At 47.7% G+C, this 15654-nt stretch overlaps 1 protein-coding gene across 1 annotated transcript; it reads left to right on the forward strand.

Moving 5' to 3' along the window:
- Positions 1–2024: 2024 nt before the first annotated feature.
- Positions 2025–4580, forward strand: RTP1 (receptor transporter protein 1). The gene is made up of 2 exons (XM_045811262.2): positions 2025–2303; positions 3979–4580. The coding sequence occupies exons 1-2, from the start codon at positions 2032–2034 to the stop codon at positions 4496–4498; spliced, it is 792 nt and encodes a 263-aa protein (XP_045667218.1). The 5' UTR covers positions 2025–2031; the 3' UTR covers positions 4499–4580.
- The last annotated feature ends 11074 nt before the right edge of the window (positions 4581–15654 follow it).

Here is a 15654-nt window from a genome sequence, read left to right on the forward strand (position 1 = left end):
TTGCCAGAATGAAATGATACACATTAAATATATTGGAAAAATATATGAGAATATAAAAGAATTACAAAAACAAATAAACAAGAACAAAAACCCAAGCAAGTGATTTCAGAGCCCTTCCCTTTAATCACTACAGATATTGCTTCCTTATTATCCCATTGCCAAGATGAATAAACTGAGGCTAAAATAAAATATGTCAAGGCACCAAGCATTCATGCAGAAGCAGGAGGACTACTTGGAAGATGGTCTCCAGTACCAGATGGGAGATTCAGGCTTGCTTTTTCATCTGTAATCTTCAGGATCCGCAGGCTGCCCGGAAATCACACTGTTTGAAGGGCTCGCTCAGGTTCCTCCAGCCACAGCAAGCTTCTGGAGAGAGCAGGGTCAAGAGACATGTTTTCCGAATGCAGGAGGCGTTGTGTCTGATACCTAGAGTGTAGGACCACGAGTTTCATCATCTATACAAATAGGTAGCTAGAGGGAAATTATAAAAGACTGAAAAAAAACCTTTAGTACCCCAAAATAGAGGATTAGCTAAATAAATTATGTCCAACCAGATTACAGAATATGGGCAACCTCTAAGATGGATTAATAGTAATTTCTTAGAAAAATATTCATGATATATTGTTATTTAGAAGACAAATCACAGTGGGATATGTATGTATGTGTGTGTGTGTGTATATATGTATTACATATGTATATATGCGTGTGTATACACACATGTGTATATATGCATGTGTATACACACATATACACACATGTACAGGTAAGTGGCAGTCAGGGTGTGTATGTCATAATATGAACAGCGATTATTTTGAACATGGGTATTAGCAAGGGTAGTACTTTTGCTTTATTTTATCTGTATTTTCCAGTTTTTCTAAATAAACATGTATGACTTTTCTGGGGAAGATTTTATTTATTTATTTGAGAGAGAGAGAGACGTAGGGAGAGAGGGCATGGGTAGGGGGCAGGGGCAGGGGCAGAAGGAGAGGGAGAGGCAGACTCCCTGCTGAGCAGGGAGTCCCAGGATGAGGGGCTCCATCCCAGGACTCTGTTATGCTCATGACCTGAGCCCAAGGCGGACGCTTAACCGACTGAGCCACCCAGGAGCTCCAAACCTGTATGACTTTCATAGAAGAAAAATAATTTATTAAAAATAGAAGAAGAGGCACCTAGAATAAAGTCTGTTTTCCCCATGGATTCTCCCCTACTCTTCTATAACCAAGTTGAAAATCATCTTTTCTCCTCCTGCCAGGCTGACGCAATGGCTCCCACCTTTGCGCACAGGTGACTGCTCCTGCACAAGGTTGTCAAATTACAGATCCCGTTGCATTCTGGCATACAGATCCCGTTGCATTATTGGATACAGATCCTGTTGCATTATTGGATACATACCCTCTTACAACAGCCCTGCATAGAGCCTGGCACATGGGTATGTTTGAAATGAATGATTTAATGAATGATTATGGGCTCAGTAGCTTGGATTCCGATATGAGCTCTGCCATGTATAAGCTAGATGAGTCCCAGTCTCCTGATCTATACAGGGTCAATAATAATTGTGGGTCAGAGACTTCCAATAGTTTTTGTAAAAGGCTCAGTGCCAGTCACAAATGGGTAGGAGTGCAGAGAGTTTATTATTATTGCTGCATCTATTAACAGGTCCACATCTTCCCATCCCTTATGTCTCTTTGGCTCCCTAAGGCATCGTGGTTACCATAGCAGCCAGATGCTGATGATGTCTCCAGGGACAGCAAGGTGAAGTTGAGCCAGCTCCAGGGTCCTCCCTCTGTGCGCCCTTCACAGGCCAGAGCGAGATGGTCTGAAGCTCAGCCTTTTTTCAAGCCCCCTACCTATCTCAGGTCACTTAGCCCCAAACCCTGCCTCCACAGCCTCAGTTCAGGGCCCTGAAACACCCCTTTGGAGACTCCCTCCTCCCCGCGCTCTGTCTCTTGGCGCCCTGCCTGGTTGCTGTGGAAACAGGTTCCACTGCGGACAAAGGAGGGAGCTGGGTCCTGCTTCCTCCTGGTCCTGCCGATGAGGATTTTTAGACCGTGGAGGCTGCGCTGCCCTGCCCTGCACCTGCCCTCTCTCCCTGCGTTCTCACTCAGGTGGAGCCTGCCCTCCCTCGCCACTGACGAGACCATGTGTAAAAGCGTGACCACAGGTGAATGGAAGAAAGTCTTCTATGAGAAGATGGAGGAGGCCAAGCCGGCCGACAGCTGGGACCTCATCATAGATCCCAACCTCAAGCACAATGTGCTGGCCCCGGGCTGGAAGCAGTACCTGGAATTGCATGCCTCGGGCAGGTGAGTAGCCCCGTAAGTGGGGGCCCTGCAGGCAGCCCTGGGGCACCTTCCAAGAAGGGACAGAGTTATGGAGGACCCAGGTGCTTAGAGTCAGTCTCACTGTTGGGCTGGTGCAGACTGGGAGGCAGAGAAAGAGTCCTGAACTGGGAGGTGGGACACCAGAGTTTGATTCCAGCTCTTCCACTGAACTCCTGTTAACTTTTCCCTCTCGGAGTCATAGCTTCCGCTTCTGACAAAGAGGTGGGATATACTTATTAGTTGTAAACTCTGACATTTTACATCTTTTCAGATTTTAATAATGTAAAATGGTTGAAAACCAAGAGAAGGAGGCTCAAGGTTGCTGGGGGTCGAGTTCTGTGTGCTGGTCCTGGGGCAGTTCAATTTCAATCTGTTGAGTTCAGCCTGACATAATATAAAATACTGAACCCATGAGATGTGCTAGAAACTGGCTCTACTCTTAGCTCCACGGCCCTTGAGCAATTCTGTTTCCTTCTTGGACCTCACTTTCCCCATTTGCAAAAGGAGGGGTTAGTCTAGATCCTTGCCTTGTGGGTCGTGGACCAGCAGCAACGGCATCACCTAGAACTTGTTAAAGATACAGAATCTCCAGGCCCATTCTAGACCTATCGAATCAGGACCTACATTTCGACAAGATCTTTCAGTGATTCGGGATGTACAATAATATCTGAGAAGACTTCCCGCACTCTTGTCCGTGGGTCTGCTATGTAAAGAGTTCCTTTTGGGACAGCAGATGGGGAGGCTCTCTGGTGCAGTGTGGGGGTCAGAAGCAAGGCCTTCCTTCCTGCCCTGGTACGGTGCAGTCAATTCAATTCAACATCCATTGGGCACCTGTTTTGTGCTGGGTACTGGCTCTGAATTCTAGCTGCGTGTACATGGATCATTTTCTTATTCTCTGTGCCTGAGAGTAAAACAAAAGGTTAATTAGGTGACTTCGAAGGTCCCTCCAGTTCTGACATTTGCCAATCCCAGTTTTATAGCCCAATCTCAGAGAGGGAAAATAGTCCCCAAAGGATGTAAGTAAAAGACAAGAAAATGAGAACATGAAGTTCCTAACCTGGCTCCTGGAAGGGGTACCAAGAGCTGGACATTTGCTGGCAGGGTCCAGGAGCTTCTCGGAGACCAGGAAGCCTTGTGGCCCCTCCAATCTCGGCCCCTCACTCTGGGCTGAGACTGCCTCCAATTCTAGGCCTTGGGATGCATTAACCCACGCACTGATTTGGAGGCTGTGAAGCAGTGATGGTGTCATTTTGCTCCTGATTTGGGTCAATCTTGTTCACAGTCAGTGTTAACAGGTAAGAATGGGGGATGGATTGTGCATTTCCCAAATGTTCGGGCCAGCGATGCCTGCTGTGAGACTTCAAGGAGGTCTGGGCAGGAAGGGCATTTTGCAGACGAAATAAGCCCAGAGCCAAAGCCCTAAGGGCGTGGCCTGAGGGCACTGGGTAGAGGAAGCTGCGGCCTCTGCAGAGCAGGGGGGAGGTGGATGCCTGGTGCATCTTGACGAGCCCGCTCTGGTCCCAAGGGCACCCTCGAAGGGGCAGCCTGGACAGAAGGCCCGGGAAAGCTAATAACGCCTGTTAACACACTGCCTTTGGGGGGCTGTTTACACCACCTCCACTCCGTCTTTTCCTCTTGCCTCAACCCCTCCCCGCAGGTTCCACTGCTCCTGGTGCTGGCACACCTGGCAGTCGCCGCACGTGGTCATCCTCTTCCACATGTACCTGGACCGCGCCCAGCGGGCGGGCTCGGTGCGCATGCGCGTCTTCAAGCAGCTGTGCTACGAGTGCGGCACGGCGCGGCTGGACGAGTCGAGCATGCTGGAGGAGAACATCGAGAGCCTGGTGGACAACCTCATCACCAGCCTGCGGGAGCAGTGCTACGGGGAGCGCGGCGGCCAGTACCGCATCCACGTGGCCAGCCGCCAGGACACCCGGCGGCACCGCGGCGAGTTCTGCGAGGCCTGCCAGGAGGGCATTGTGCACTGGAAGCCCAGCGAGAAGCTGCTGGAGGAGGAGGCGACCACCTACACCTTCTCTCGGGCGCCCAGCCCCACCAAGCCGCAGGCCGAGGAGGGTTCTGGCTGCAACTTCTGCTCTATCCCCTGGTGCTTGTTTTGGGCCACGGTCTTGCTGCTGGTCATCTACCTGCAGTTCTCCTTCCGCAGCTCTGTCTGATTCCCCCGACCGGCTCAGGGGGCCCAAGGCCTGTGGGGGCCAGCCAGCTGGAGGGAGGGGCAAAGAGCGACCTGGGCTGGGAGTGGGGTTAAATTCTAGTGCTGGTGCCGCCATGGACTCCATGGGGACCCTGGACAAATCACCCATCTTTACCATCTATAAAATTAAGGGTTTGGTCTGGATCGTTGGTTTTTCAAAGCGAAACCCAGGGCCCCAAAGTTCTGCAGAGGTCCCTCAGGGACTTTTGGATTTGGAAGGCAGGGTAAGTGAGTCGGTTTCCCATCCTTGTCATACTGCCAATTCCCAGCTCCTACTTCCTCCTCTTGCCTTAATTGGAAGAGTTCCATCTTCTGGAGTTTCGTTTAAGAGTTGTGGATGAAACTAGGTTCAACTGATTAAAAAAAAAAAAAAGCTTGAAAATTACAGGACTTGGTGATCTCAAAAGGCCTTTCCACAGTGATGAGCTCATTCTTGCTTTCTTGTGAACCCCCTACCCCTACCCCTCATTAGCTCCCACGTCGGGGTCTGCAGCATTAAATTAGCCTGTGCTGGTGTAGAAGCCTCGTCCACAGCTCTGCCTCCATGCACAGAGCACACGTTCCTTTTGAAGAGAGAGAGGTGGAGGCACTAGGCTGTCCCTTTGCTGCTGGGTACACGGGGTCCCTTGCTTCTCTTCCCCAGATTCCCAGCTTCCAGCTTCCCTGCACTCAGGCTGGGTTCTGAGGCCTGCCTGGCTCAGAGATGATGCCTGGCACAGAGTTCCATAGAGCTAGACTTCCCACCCCTTGCATATGAACTGACAGAGAATTTAGGGGAGGTTTAGAAGGTAGAGTGTTAGATGCAAAGCACAAAATCCCTATGAAACAAATATATGATTCTCCATTATAATGAAGAGTCTGCCGAGTTCAGGAACCCAGCCCGCCTGATTCTTAGCAGTTCTGAGGGTCACGACACAGGGGCTGGGGACTGGCCTCCTGGGCTCCTTGCTGAAACCCTACTTGAGAGGCTTTCTCACATTGGCCATGCATGGGCCCTCTCACCAGCCATCAGCTGTCCACCTAGAACCACAGGGATGGGGTGTCTTTAGCAAGAGAGGGAGCATTAAAGATGTGAAGTGCTTTGCCCATAGAGAAGTGCATAGATATGTGGGAGAAACTTACATCACGTTAAAATGGCATGCACTCTGGTTTGGGGTGGGAGGAAAGACTTTCTGATAGCAGGAGTATGGGTCGGGTATGGAGGGAAGCAGAAGGCAGGAGGTGGGATGCCACCCTGCGGTTTCAAGGGTGCTCATTCACCTCACCTCTGTTAATAACTTGGCTCCTCCCTCCTCCCTCCTTCCTCCTCCTCCCTTTTTGACTCCTCCTCTCCTTTTTAATGGAAAGTTCCTACCATCTGTAGTGGTGGAGGGAGGAGGGCCACTTATATAAAGATGGGATACTTTAATAAAGAAGGGATATCTTCAATCAGGCTTAGCGGTCATTAATGTGTGCTTGACATTCCCCACAGCGTCCTGCCGCTCCCCTCCCCCCCGTCTCCACTCCCTGTCTCCCCCTTTCTGGGGCTCCCACATAAGGCTTTATCTAGCTCCACTTTCAAGGTCCGGGCCGATCATGTCCATGGCCAGGAAGGCTGCAGGCAGCCCTTTGTCAGTCATCCGGGGACTCAGCCTAAGGCCAGTCTTCCCCTTGCCCTTGTGCAATTCTAGTACCTTCCTTTACCCTCTAGTACCTGGCTGGCGACTTCCTTTGCTCGATTCACACAGTGCTCATCCCTTTATCTCTCCTTTTATCCACATGTGCCGAACACCTTCTGTCTGGCAAGCACTGATTTGGGTGCTGGGATCCAGCGGGCACTAAGGGGGCTGGCTCCGTCTCTCAGAGAGCTCTCTGCTTGTTGCAGAAGTTCTCAGCCCCGCTGAAATTTAGAAATCCTGGGGAGCTTTCGAGGAAATACGAGTGCCCAGCCTCCACCTCAGACCAACAGAATCAGAATTTCTCGGCCTGTGGCTTGAGCACTTGAATTAGAGTGACCCACTTGTACTCCAGGTGGTCCACCTGTACTGCCTGGTATAATGCTTCTAACTGAGGAACAGGCTTCCTTTTGCACCCAGTCTTACAAGGAGCCCCAAGGTCATCCTTGATGACCTGCCTTGGATTCTCTAGGGTTAGGACTCAGCTTTCCTCCTTCTCCCTACTCCTTGCCCTGGGGACTTGACTGTCCCTCAGAACTCCCGGTTCCTTCTTGTTCCTGCTACAATGGCTTTGTCCTGCTCTGAGGATCTCCCTTATTGAGCTCTGCCACCCTTGCCAGGTGCTTATCCAATTTTGTTATAATTACTTGCCTATGGCTATACTCTGCCCTGGAATGTGACCACAGCATGTAAGTGACTTACCTCAGGTCCCGCTGCCAGCTAGTGGCAGAGCAAGGAGTCTGACCCTCGCCTAGTTGTAGTTCAGACCTCTTTCTTTTTTTTTTTTACCCTTATAATTTTATTTTATTTATTTTTAAATAATATTTTGTTTATTATATTATGTTAGTCACCATACAGTACATCCCTAGTTTTTGATATAGTGTTCCATGATTCATTACTTGCATATAACACCCAGTGCACCATGCAATATGTGCCCTCCTTAATACCCATCACCGGCCTATCCCAGTCCCCCACGCCCCTCCCCTCTGAAGCCCTCAGTTTGTTTCCCAGAGTCCATAGTCTCTCATGCTTCATTCCCCCTTCTGATTACCCCCCCTCTCTTCTTCCCTTTCTTCTCCTACCGATCATCCTAGTTCTTATGTTCCATAAATGAGTGAAACTATATGATAATTGTCTTTCTCTGCTTGACTTATTTCACTTAGCATTATCTCCGCCAGTGCCGCCCATGTTGCAGCAAATGTTGAGAAATCGTTCTTTTTGATAGCTGAGTAATATTCCATTGTATATATGGACCACATATTCTTAATCCAGTCATCTGTCAGACCTCTTTCTTAAAGCAGGAAGCCTCTTCCTCTGCTGTAGGAAGATGTCTACAATCTACGGAGGCCTCCTTGTCTCCCGTGTTGTTCTTATACTTGTTACAGTTGGGGGGGTGGGGTATCTAGGTTTGCTCACTGGCCTAACCCTTGTCTCAGCAAAGACTTCTCTGGGACAGTCCTTCCTTTGCACATATTGCCCCATGCCGCAGGATGAACCTGTTAGAGGTGCTCTTGGCATTATAAGTAAACGTCTTGGAGACATTTCAGGATCCCAGGCCTCTCCCATTGGAGCCTCTGGGTACTGGTCTTGATGTGCAAGCCAGGAGCTGTCCTATGGGCCCTGACTTGTGGTTCCAGAAGCTGAAATCCTCCAGGTGGGGTCAGTAGACTGTACAGCCTTGATCGCTTCCCTCAGACTCATTGGGACAGGGCCAGTCCCGTGGAAGAATGCTTCCTGGGGGTCAGGAGCCCTGAGAACCAAGAAAATCACCAAGTCAGGACAAATTTGAACATAGTGAGTCCATAGACCAGCGGAGCTACACGACAGACTCAGTCTAGGGCCTTTAGGTCACGAGTAAGGAACTGAAGCCTAGAGAGAGTGGGAACCTTGACCAGCATTATACAGCACTGAGTAAGGAAGATGACATAATTCAAGGTTAAGAAACCCCTGAGTCCTGGTTCTTATGAGCTATGGCCTTAGGCAAATTACTTAAACTCCTTGAGCCCCATTTTCCTTCTCATCAAAATGGGAATAATACTTGTGCCTTGTTGAAATAAATGACGCACCGTTGGTAACATTGCCTGATACAGAACATATGGCCATCCCCTTCCTTCTTCCCCTTTCTCTTTCAGCTGGCAGCCTCTCCTCTGAGTCCTGAGGGGCTCTTTCTCTTTGTGATTGCAGCTCTGTTGGTCAACGCTTTAGGGGGAAAAAAAGGTGGGGGGGGGGGAGGTAAGGATTAAGTTCCCAGCCCACGGCTGAGATGCGGTTTATGTTTATTTTAATATATGTAGAGTCATTTCTTTTCTTCCCCTCAAATTTATTTCAAAGCAGTGACTTCATTTTTCCAGTGGCATGGTAGCCGGCCACTCTTCATTCTTCAAAGGATAGCTACATAAAAATTACCCCAAACAGAAAACACCAGTGATTTCTGGGCCCCATTCCCACTGGCTGAAATACCCCAGAAGGAATTTAGCTAGATTCCAAGTCACATCCTGGTTCTCTGCAGGACTTCCCACTAAGGAAATTCCTCTGGAACCATTTAGGCCCCATGTGGGTACTGCCACATGCGTCAGGGAAATGAAATCTGCCTGTTGTGTGGCTGTGTTGTGATGAAGCTTGTAAGGGTATGTGGGGGTGGGGGTTGTGCTACAGAAAGCTCTGGGGTTTGGGCAACATGGGTCCCAGCTCTGGGCTAGATGTTATCTGGGTATCTCGGTGGCTGACCTCGGGTGACTTAGTCTTTCTCCTCTCCTGGGTCTCAGTTTCCTCATCCGTAAACAGAGAGAAGAGGTGATCCATCCGAAGGGTCCCTGCTAGCCTTGACCTTGCTCATAAAATGGCCGCTTAGCCTTATTTGTCCTCACTCATTTGGGGTGGTGCCCGATGCTGACCCGCCCAGCAGGTCATCTAGTTTAGTACTTCAGTCTGCCTACGTGGGTTTGGAGTTTGATCTTTCTTTTTCCTTTCCTTTCTGGAGGCAAACTTGTAGACATCTTGTTCTAACTAGACCTCTCTTGTAGCGATATTCACATTTTGAAAGGCAGTTGACCTTGAGAGGTTCTGCCTTATACAGGGACTTGGGTGGTAGCAATGGAATTTCCATCTGTGTCTTGTCCCCTCACTTGTAATATAAGCTCAATAAGTCTTCGCTCTGTCTTAATAGGGTTGCAGCAATAGTTTGAGGGCATAATAAGATTTTCCCTATTTCCAAGATTCATTCATTCAATAAATTTTTATTGGGTACATATTATACATCAGGCATTGTTCTAGGCACTGAAGATACAGGGAAGAGCAAAGTGACTAAATAGTTTCCTTACGGATAAGAGAAGAACCAGACACTAAACAGTCTAAGTAAGATGTGTGATATGTTAGAGGGTGTTCAGTACTAAGGAGAAGAATAAAGCAGGCAAGGGAGATAGAAGAGCAAGGGCTGGAGGTGCGATTTTAGATTGGGTAACCAGGGAGGGTGTCACCAAGAAACGGACATTTAAAAAACGATGAAAGATCTGAGGAAGGGGAATGGCATGTGCCAAGGCCCTGAGGTAGGAGCAGCCTGGAATGTTTGGCTGTGAGGATCCCAGTGAGGACTACTAAGTTCAGGGTTAGTAGTCATGACTAAGGGGTCACAGGGGCCAGAGTGGTAAGGGTCAGAGCATACGACTCAGGGGTCAGAGCATATAAGTCATCAGTCATGGTCAGGACATTGGTTTTTCATAAATGAGACAAGAAATCCCTGGAGGGTTTGAGCAGTGGAGCGATGCCATCCAATTTGCCGTTACCATGTTGAGAACAGATCAGAGAGAGGCAAGAATGAAAGAGGAAGGGTTAGCTGGGAGGCTCCTGCAGGAACCCAAGAAAGAGGTGATAGTGGCCTGGTCCAGTGTGGTGACAACTGGGATTGAACCTGGATATATTTTGAAGGTAGACCTGAGAGGATTTGCTGATGTCTTAGACATGGGGTCTGAGAGAAAGAGGAGTCAAAGAGGCCCCAAGGTTTTTGGCCTGGGCAACTGGAAGAATAGAGCTACCCCTTGTGGAGATGAAGAAAGCTGTGTGAGGAACAGATCTGGGGACAATGTCAGGAGCTGGGTTTTGGACATGTGAAGTTTGAGATGCGTCAGAGGCATTCTGTTAGACAATTTAATGTGAGGCCTTACGTGCGAGAAATGCAAGGTGGCAGTGGAATGTTCATGACTGCAGTTCAGAGGAACGGCTCAAACTAGTGGTAAAATTGGAGCAATCAGCATTTAGATGTTATTAAATGTGATGAGATTTGCTGAGATGACTGGGGAGCGAGGGTAGATAGAAAAGAGGCCAAGCACTGAGCCTGGGGCTCTCCACGTAAAGAGCAGCCCACCACGGGCTCTGGAAGCTGAGGCACAGAGAACATGATGTGTTTGAGCTCCCAGAGTCATCGAGCAGCAGAGCTTGGACTGGAAGCCGGGTCTTCAGGGTCAGGGTCCAGAGCTCTTCCCACTGGCCCAAAGCACCTTCCCTGTCATGCTGCCAGCTCGCTCCCTGGCTGGGAATCCTGCCCCTCTCCCTTGCCTGGGAAATGTCATTTCACCAAGTCTGAGCAGGACATGGATTTTTGTTTCTGTTTTTCTCAGTGTGTTTGAAGTATTTCATAATTTTAAAATGGGCTAAAATTAAAAGGCTTTGTGGGAGGCCTAGACTGCCAGTATGGATTTGGGCATTGGACACAAACTCAGACCAAAGGGAAATGTTGTCGGAGTTGTTTAAACGAAGAATTCTGTTGTCTTGGATCCTGTTGGCAGGTCTGGTCCACAAGTGAGCATTTCAATGGGCATGGATATAAAATAAGCCAAGATAGTGTCAGGAAATGGGCGAGATGGAATAATGTTAGGATAAACAGCTCTAGGGGAGATGAAGTTCTTCTCTTTAAAAATAGGTCAGCATCTCGGGCCTGGACCACATCTATACTGTGCCTCCCAGATTCCCAGGGCTTCGTCTGTCTGCTTCTGGCCTGTGGTCATAACGTGTAAATTTGCAGAGGCCTCCCCTGGGAATGGCAGATGTTGGTGGGGGCGATGTGTTCCCACCCACACTGATCTGTTCATTCAGCACGCTTCCCCTGGCTGCCCTCCGGGCTTGACACACCTTCCCGTTGTCATAAAATTGTCTTCTCCTAACACCCCATTCCTCAGAGGGGACTCCCTTTGTGATCTGCCTAGGTGTCAAAAGGGTCTTCGCTCTTTCTCCCATCATCAGAAGCTCATTGCTGGGAATTGAGCCTACGTTTCTGCATCCAAATAATTTTTCCTAACTTCGTCAAAAAAAAAAAAAAAAAGCCAATATATACCAGATGCCGGAAATAGTTGCAAGAGCCCTGTTTATGTACTTCCCTCAAATTCAGGGAATCCCATGGCTTCCTTTCTGGAGATAAGCACAGATGCCTGCAGCTCACAGGAAGATCAGGGGCCTGGAAAACCATTACCATCCTTGGGTTTGGGTCCGTGCCCTGTTTCCTCTCTGCTTCTCTGCTAATTCACCTTGAAGCGTTAACAGAAGCTGGGAGTCTCTTAACCGTGTCTCCTTGAGGCTCAACCCTAGATTCCCAGAGCTCTGAAAAGCAGATTCCTGTCCTCCCCACAGGCCTGTCCTCGTTCAGGACCAGCGGGTCCCTTGCTTGATGTCTGGAAGTCATGTTGACTCCCCTACCTTCCCTGTCTTCTCCCTCAGTTTCTTCGCTGCATTAAGGAGTCATTTGAAAGGTCAAGTGATCCCATCTCTCCTTGGTTCAAAAACCTCAAATGTCTTCCTGTTCCCAAAACCAAGCTGAGCATTAAGGCCTGCACTTCAGGACTTCCTGACAGTGTTCTCTTTTTTCCCAATTTTTCTGGCTCTCCCCAGACACCAAGTCCCTCAGTTTCCCCCAAACACCCACTGCCCTTTCATTTCCTTGTTTTCGCATATGCTGTTCCCCCTTGCCTAGAATGTTTTCCCCTTCCTCATATATGACTTCAAAGTAAAAGAGACTATTTTTTTTCCAAGAAAGCACTCATGCAGAGACGTCTTAGTGATGGTTGTGTGGCCAAGAGTCACAGAAAGTTCTGGATTGTGTGCTAGAGCAGCAGGACGCCTACCTCACCTCAGCTTCCCACCAGCTGCGTGACCTAAGTCAAAGACCCAAGCTGGCTACGTACAGAAATAGAGGCTCTCAACATTCTGCAGGGCTCACATTTGGGCAGGATAGCCTAGAAGAGTGGTTCTCAAACTGGACACACATTAGAGTTACCTGGGGACTTTGAATTCCACCTGCCAATGCTCAGGACTTCCTGCACACAGTTCTATCTGAATCTCTGGGGGGAGGGGGTGGGACCCAGGCACTGGTATGTCTGGTGCCTCCTGTGTGCAGCCTACTTTGAGAACCACTGTGTCGAACCAGTGCAGTAAGAGCTGGGGCCCCAGAGCCCGTGAGAACTGGTTTCAAATCTCAGTGTCCCCGTCTCCCTCCACGTTTTTAAAATATACTTTTACTTTTAAAATAGTTTTATATTCACAGAAAAGTTGTAAAGATGGTACAGAAAGTTCCCATAAACCCTTCCTCATTTTCTCCTATTATTAACATCTTATGTTAGTATGGTTCAATTGTCACAATTAATAAACCAGTGTTAATACATTCTTCTTTTTTTATTTTTTATTTATTTTTATTTATTTATTTTTAAAGATTTTATTTATTTATTTGACAGAGATAGAGACAGCCAGCGAGAGAGGGAACACAAGCAGGGGGGGTGGGAGAGGAAGAAGCAGGCTCATAGCAGAGGAGCCTGATGTGGGGCTCGATCCCATAACGCCGGATCACACCCTGAGCTGAAGGCAGATGCTTAACCGCTGTGTCACCCAGGTGATACATTCTTCTTAACAAAAGTCCATTTTTATTCAGGTTGCCTTCGTTTTTCACCTAATGTCCCTTCTCTGTTCCAGGGTGCCATCTAGGATCCCACGTCCCGTTTAGTCATCAGGTCTCCTTAGGCTCCATGTTGGTTCCCTAGAGCTACCATGACAAAGCAACCCAAGCTGGATGGCTTAAAACAATAGAAATCTATCGTTTTATGCTCCTGGAGGCGAGAAGTCTGAACTCAGAGCATTGGCGGGGCCATGCTCCCTCTGAAACCTGGGGCTGGGGGGGATCCTTCCTGGCCTGTTCCCAGTGTGTGTGGTTGCCGGCAACCCTTGGCCTTCCTTGGCTTAGTTGTAGTTCTTCCTTCTGCCTCCGTCCTCGCAAGGTGTTCTTCCTGAGTCTGTGTCTCTGTGTCTCATCCGCTCTTCCTAGAAGGTCACCAGTCACACTGGGTGAAGGGCTCACCCAACTCCAGTATGACCTTGTCTTAACTAGTTATATCTACAAGGACCCTATTTCCAAATAAGGTCGCATCTGGAGGTCCTGAGGATGAGAGCTTAACATATCTTTTTCAGGGATACAATTCAGCCCATTATAGACTTCTCTTGTCTGGGACAGTTTCTCAGACTGTATTCCTTAGCTTTGAGGACCTTAACAATTCTGAGGGGTATTGGTCAAGTATTTTGTAGACAATCTCTCAAATGGGATCTTTCTGATATGTTTCTCTTGGTTAGGCTGGGGTTACAGGACGAGGAGAGGAAGAGGCCAGAGGTGCAGTGCTATTTTTAGTATGGAAATCAAGGTCACATATTGTAAACATGACTTATCACTGTTGATATTAACTGTGATCACCTGGCTGGGGTAGTGTTTTTGTTAGGTTTCTCCACTCTAAAGTTATTCTGCCCCCCGCCCCCCAGTTTCCCACCATACACTTCGGAAGAAAGTCGCTATTTGCAGCCCACACCTAAGGGAGGGAGAGCCATGCTCCATCTCCTTTAGAGCAAATTATTTACATAAATTACTTGGCATTCTATATGGGAGATTTACCTGTTCTTCCCCATTTACTTATATATTTAATACCTTACTCATGTAAGTATGTATTCATGAATATTGATTTTGTACTTTCTGTTAAATAATCCAATACTATTTTCTTTTCTGGCACAAAGTGGCTTTGGCCATTGGAGCTCTTCCAGTTGGCTCTTGTGTCCCTTCGGCATACCTCCAACACTCTGTGTGACTACCTTACTTTCTGGAACAAGATACTCCAGGCTCATCTTGTCTATTTTCTGCCTTAGTCCTAGAATCAGCCATTTCTTTAAGGAACACTTGTTCCCTTTATTGGAGAATAGTGTTAGAAAGCAAAATCTGAATACTAGGTGTGCTTGTTACTGCTGGGGTGTTGTTTATAGGTTAGGAAACATTTTTAACTTGTGTTTCAGTTTTCCCACCCTTCAATGGGGAGAATAATAGCACTTTGTGAGGAGAGATAAGATAATTATGTCAGAGCTTAGTGTGGTTTGTTCAGATAGTAAATGCTCAGAAATGTTAGTGATTATTTCCCACAGACCTTTTTATATTTGAGCTACATTTAGTTTCCAAAGTTCTTATCTGCTAATTCATCTGCTTCTACGACCCTCGGACAGGGGTAGGGCAAAGGTTTTTCTGCCAGCAAGTAGATGGAGAAATTAAGTGGATGAGAGAGTCAGCCTATACTGCACTAGAACCTAACTAAGTGTCTTGATTTCAAGGCCTGTTCTAGACCGGCCATCTGGCCACCATCTCTGTCACATGATTGGTATAGATTTCCCCTCCCTGATCTTATCTACCTTTGCTTGAAGGGCTGCTTGTTGGTGGTGATTCTTTGATTCCTGCCGGCAGGGAACAAGATTGACTCATAGTAAAAGAAAAGCACATCCTACAATCCAGAGCAGGACGCTCATAGACAAGGTGCCATGTTTTCCGAACCAAACAATTAAAAACATGATAAAAAATTTTTTTTCTCAAACTCAATACACAAGAAACAAATAAACAAATCATAAAATGGGCAGAAGATATGAATAGACACTTTTCCAATGAAGACATACAAATGGCTAATAGACACATGAAAAAATGTTCAAAATCATTAGCCATCAGGGAAATTCAAATCAAAACCACACTGAGATACCACCTTACGCCAGTTAGAATAGCAAAAATTGACAAGGCAAGAAACAACAATTGCTGGAGAGGATGTGGAGAAAGGGGATCCCTCCTACATTGTTGGTGGGAATGCAAGTTGGTACAGCCACTCTGAAAAACAGTGCGGAGGTCCCTTAAAGAGTTAAAAATTGAGCTACCCTATGACCTAGCCATTGCACTACTGGGTATTTACCCCAAAGATACAGACGTAGTGAAGAGAAGGGCCATATGCACCCCGATGTTCATAGCAGCAATGTCCACAATAGCTAAATCGTGGAAGGAGCCGAGATGCCCTTCAACAGATGACTGGATTAAGAAGATGTGGTCCATATATACAATGGAATATTACTCAACTATCAAAAAGAATGATTTCTCAACGTTTGCTGCAACATGGACGGCACTGGAGGAGATAATGCTAAG

The sequence above is a fragment of the Ursus americanus genome, chromosome 4, assembly GCF_024610735.1.
Source record: "Ursus americanus isolate L20-20 chromosome 4, mUrsAme1.1.p, whole genome shotgun sequence".
NCBI lineage: Eukaryota > Metazoa > Chordata > Mammalia > Carnivora > Ursidae > Ursus > Ursus americanus.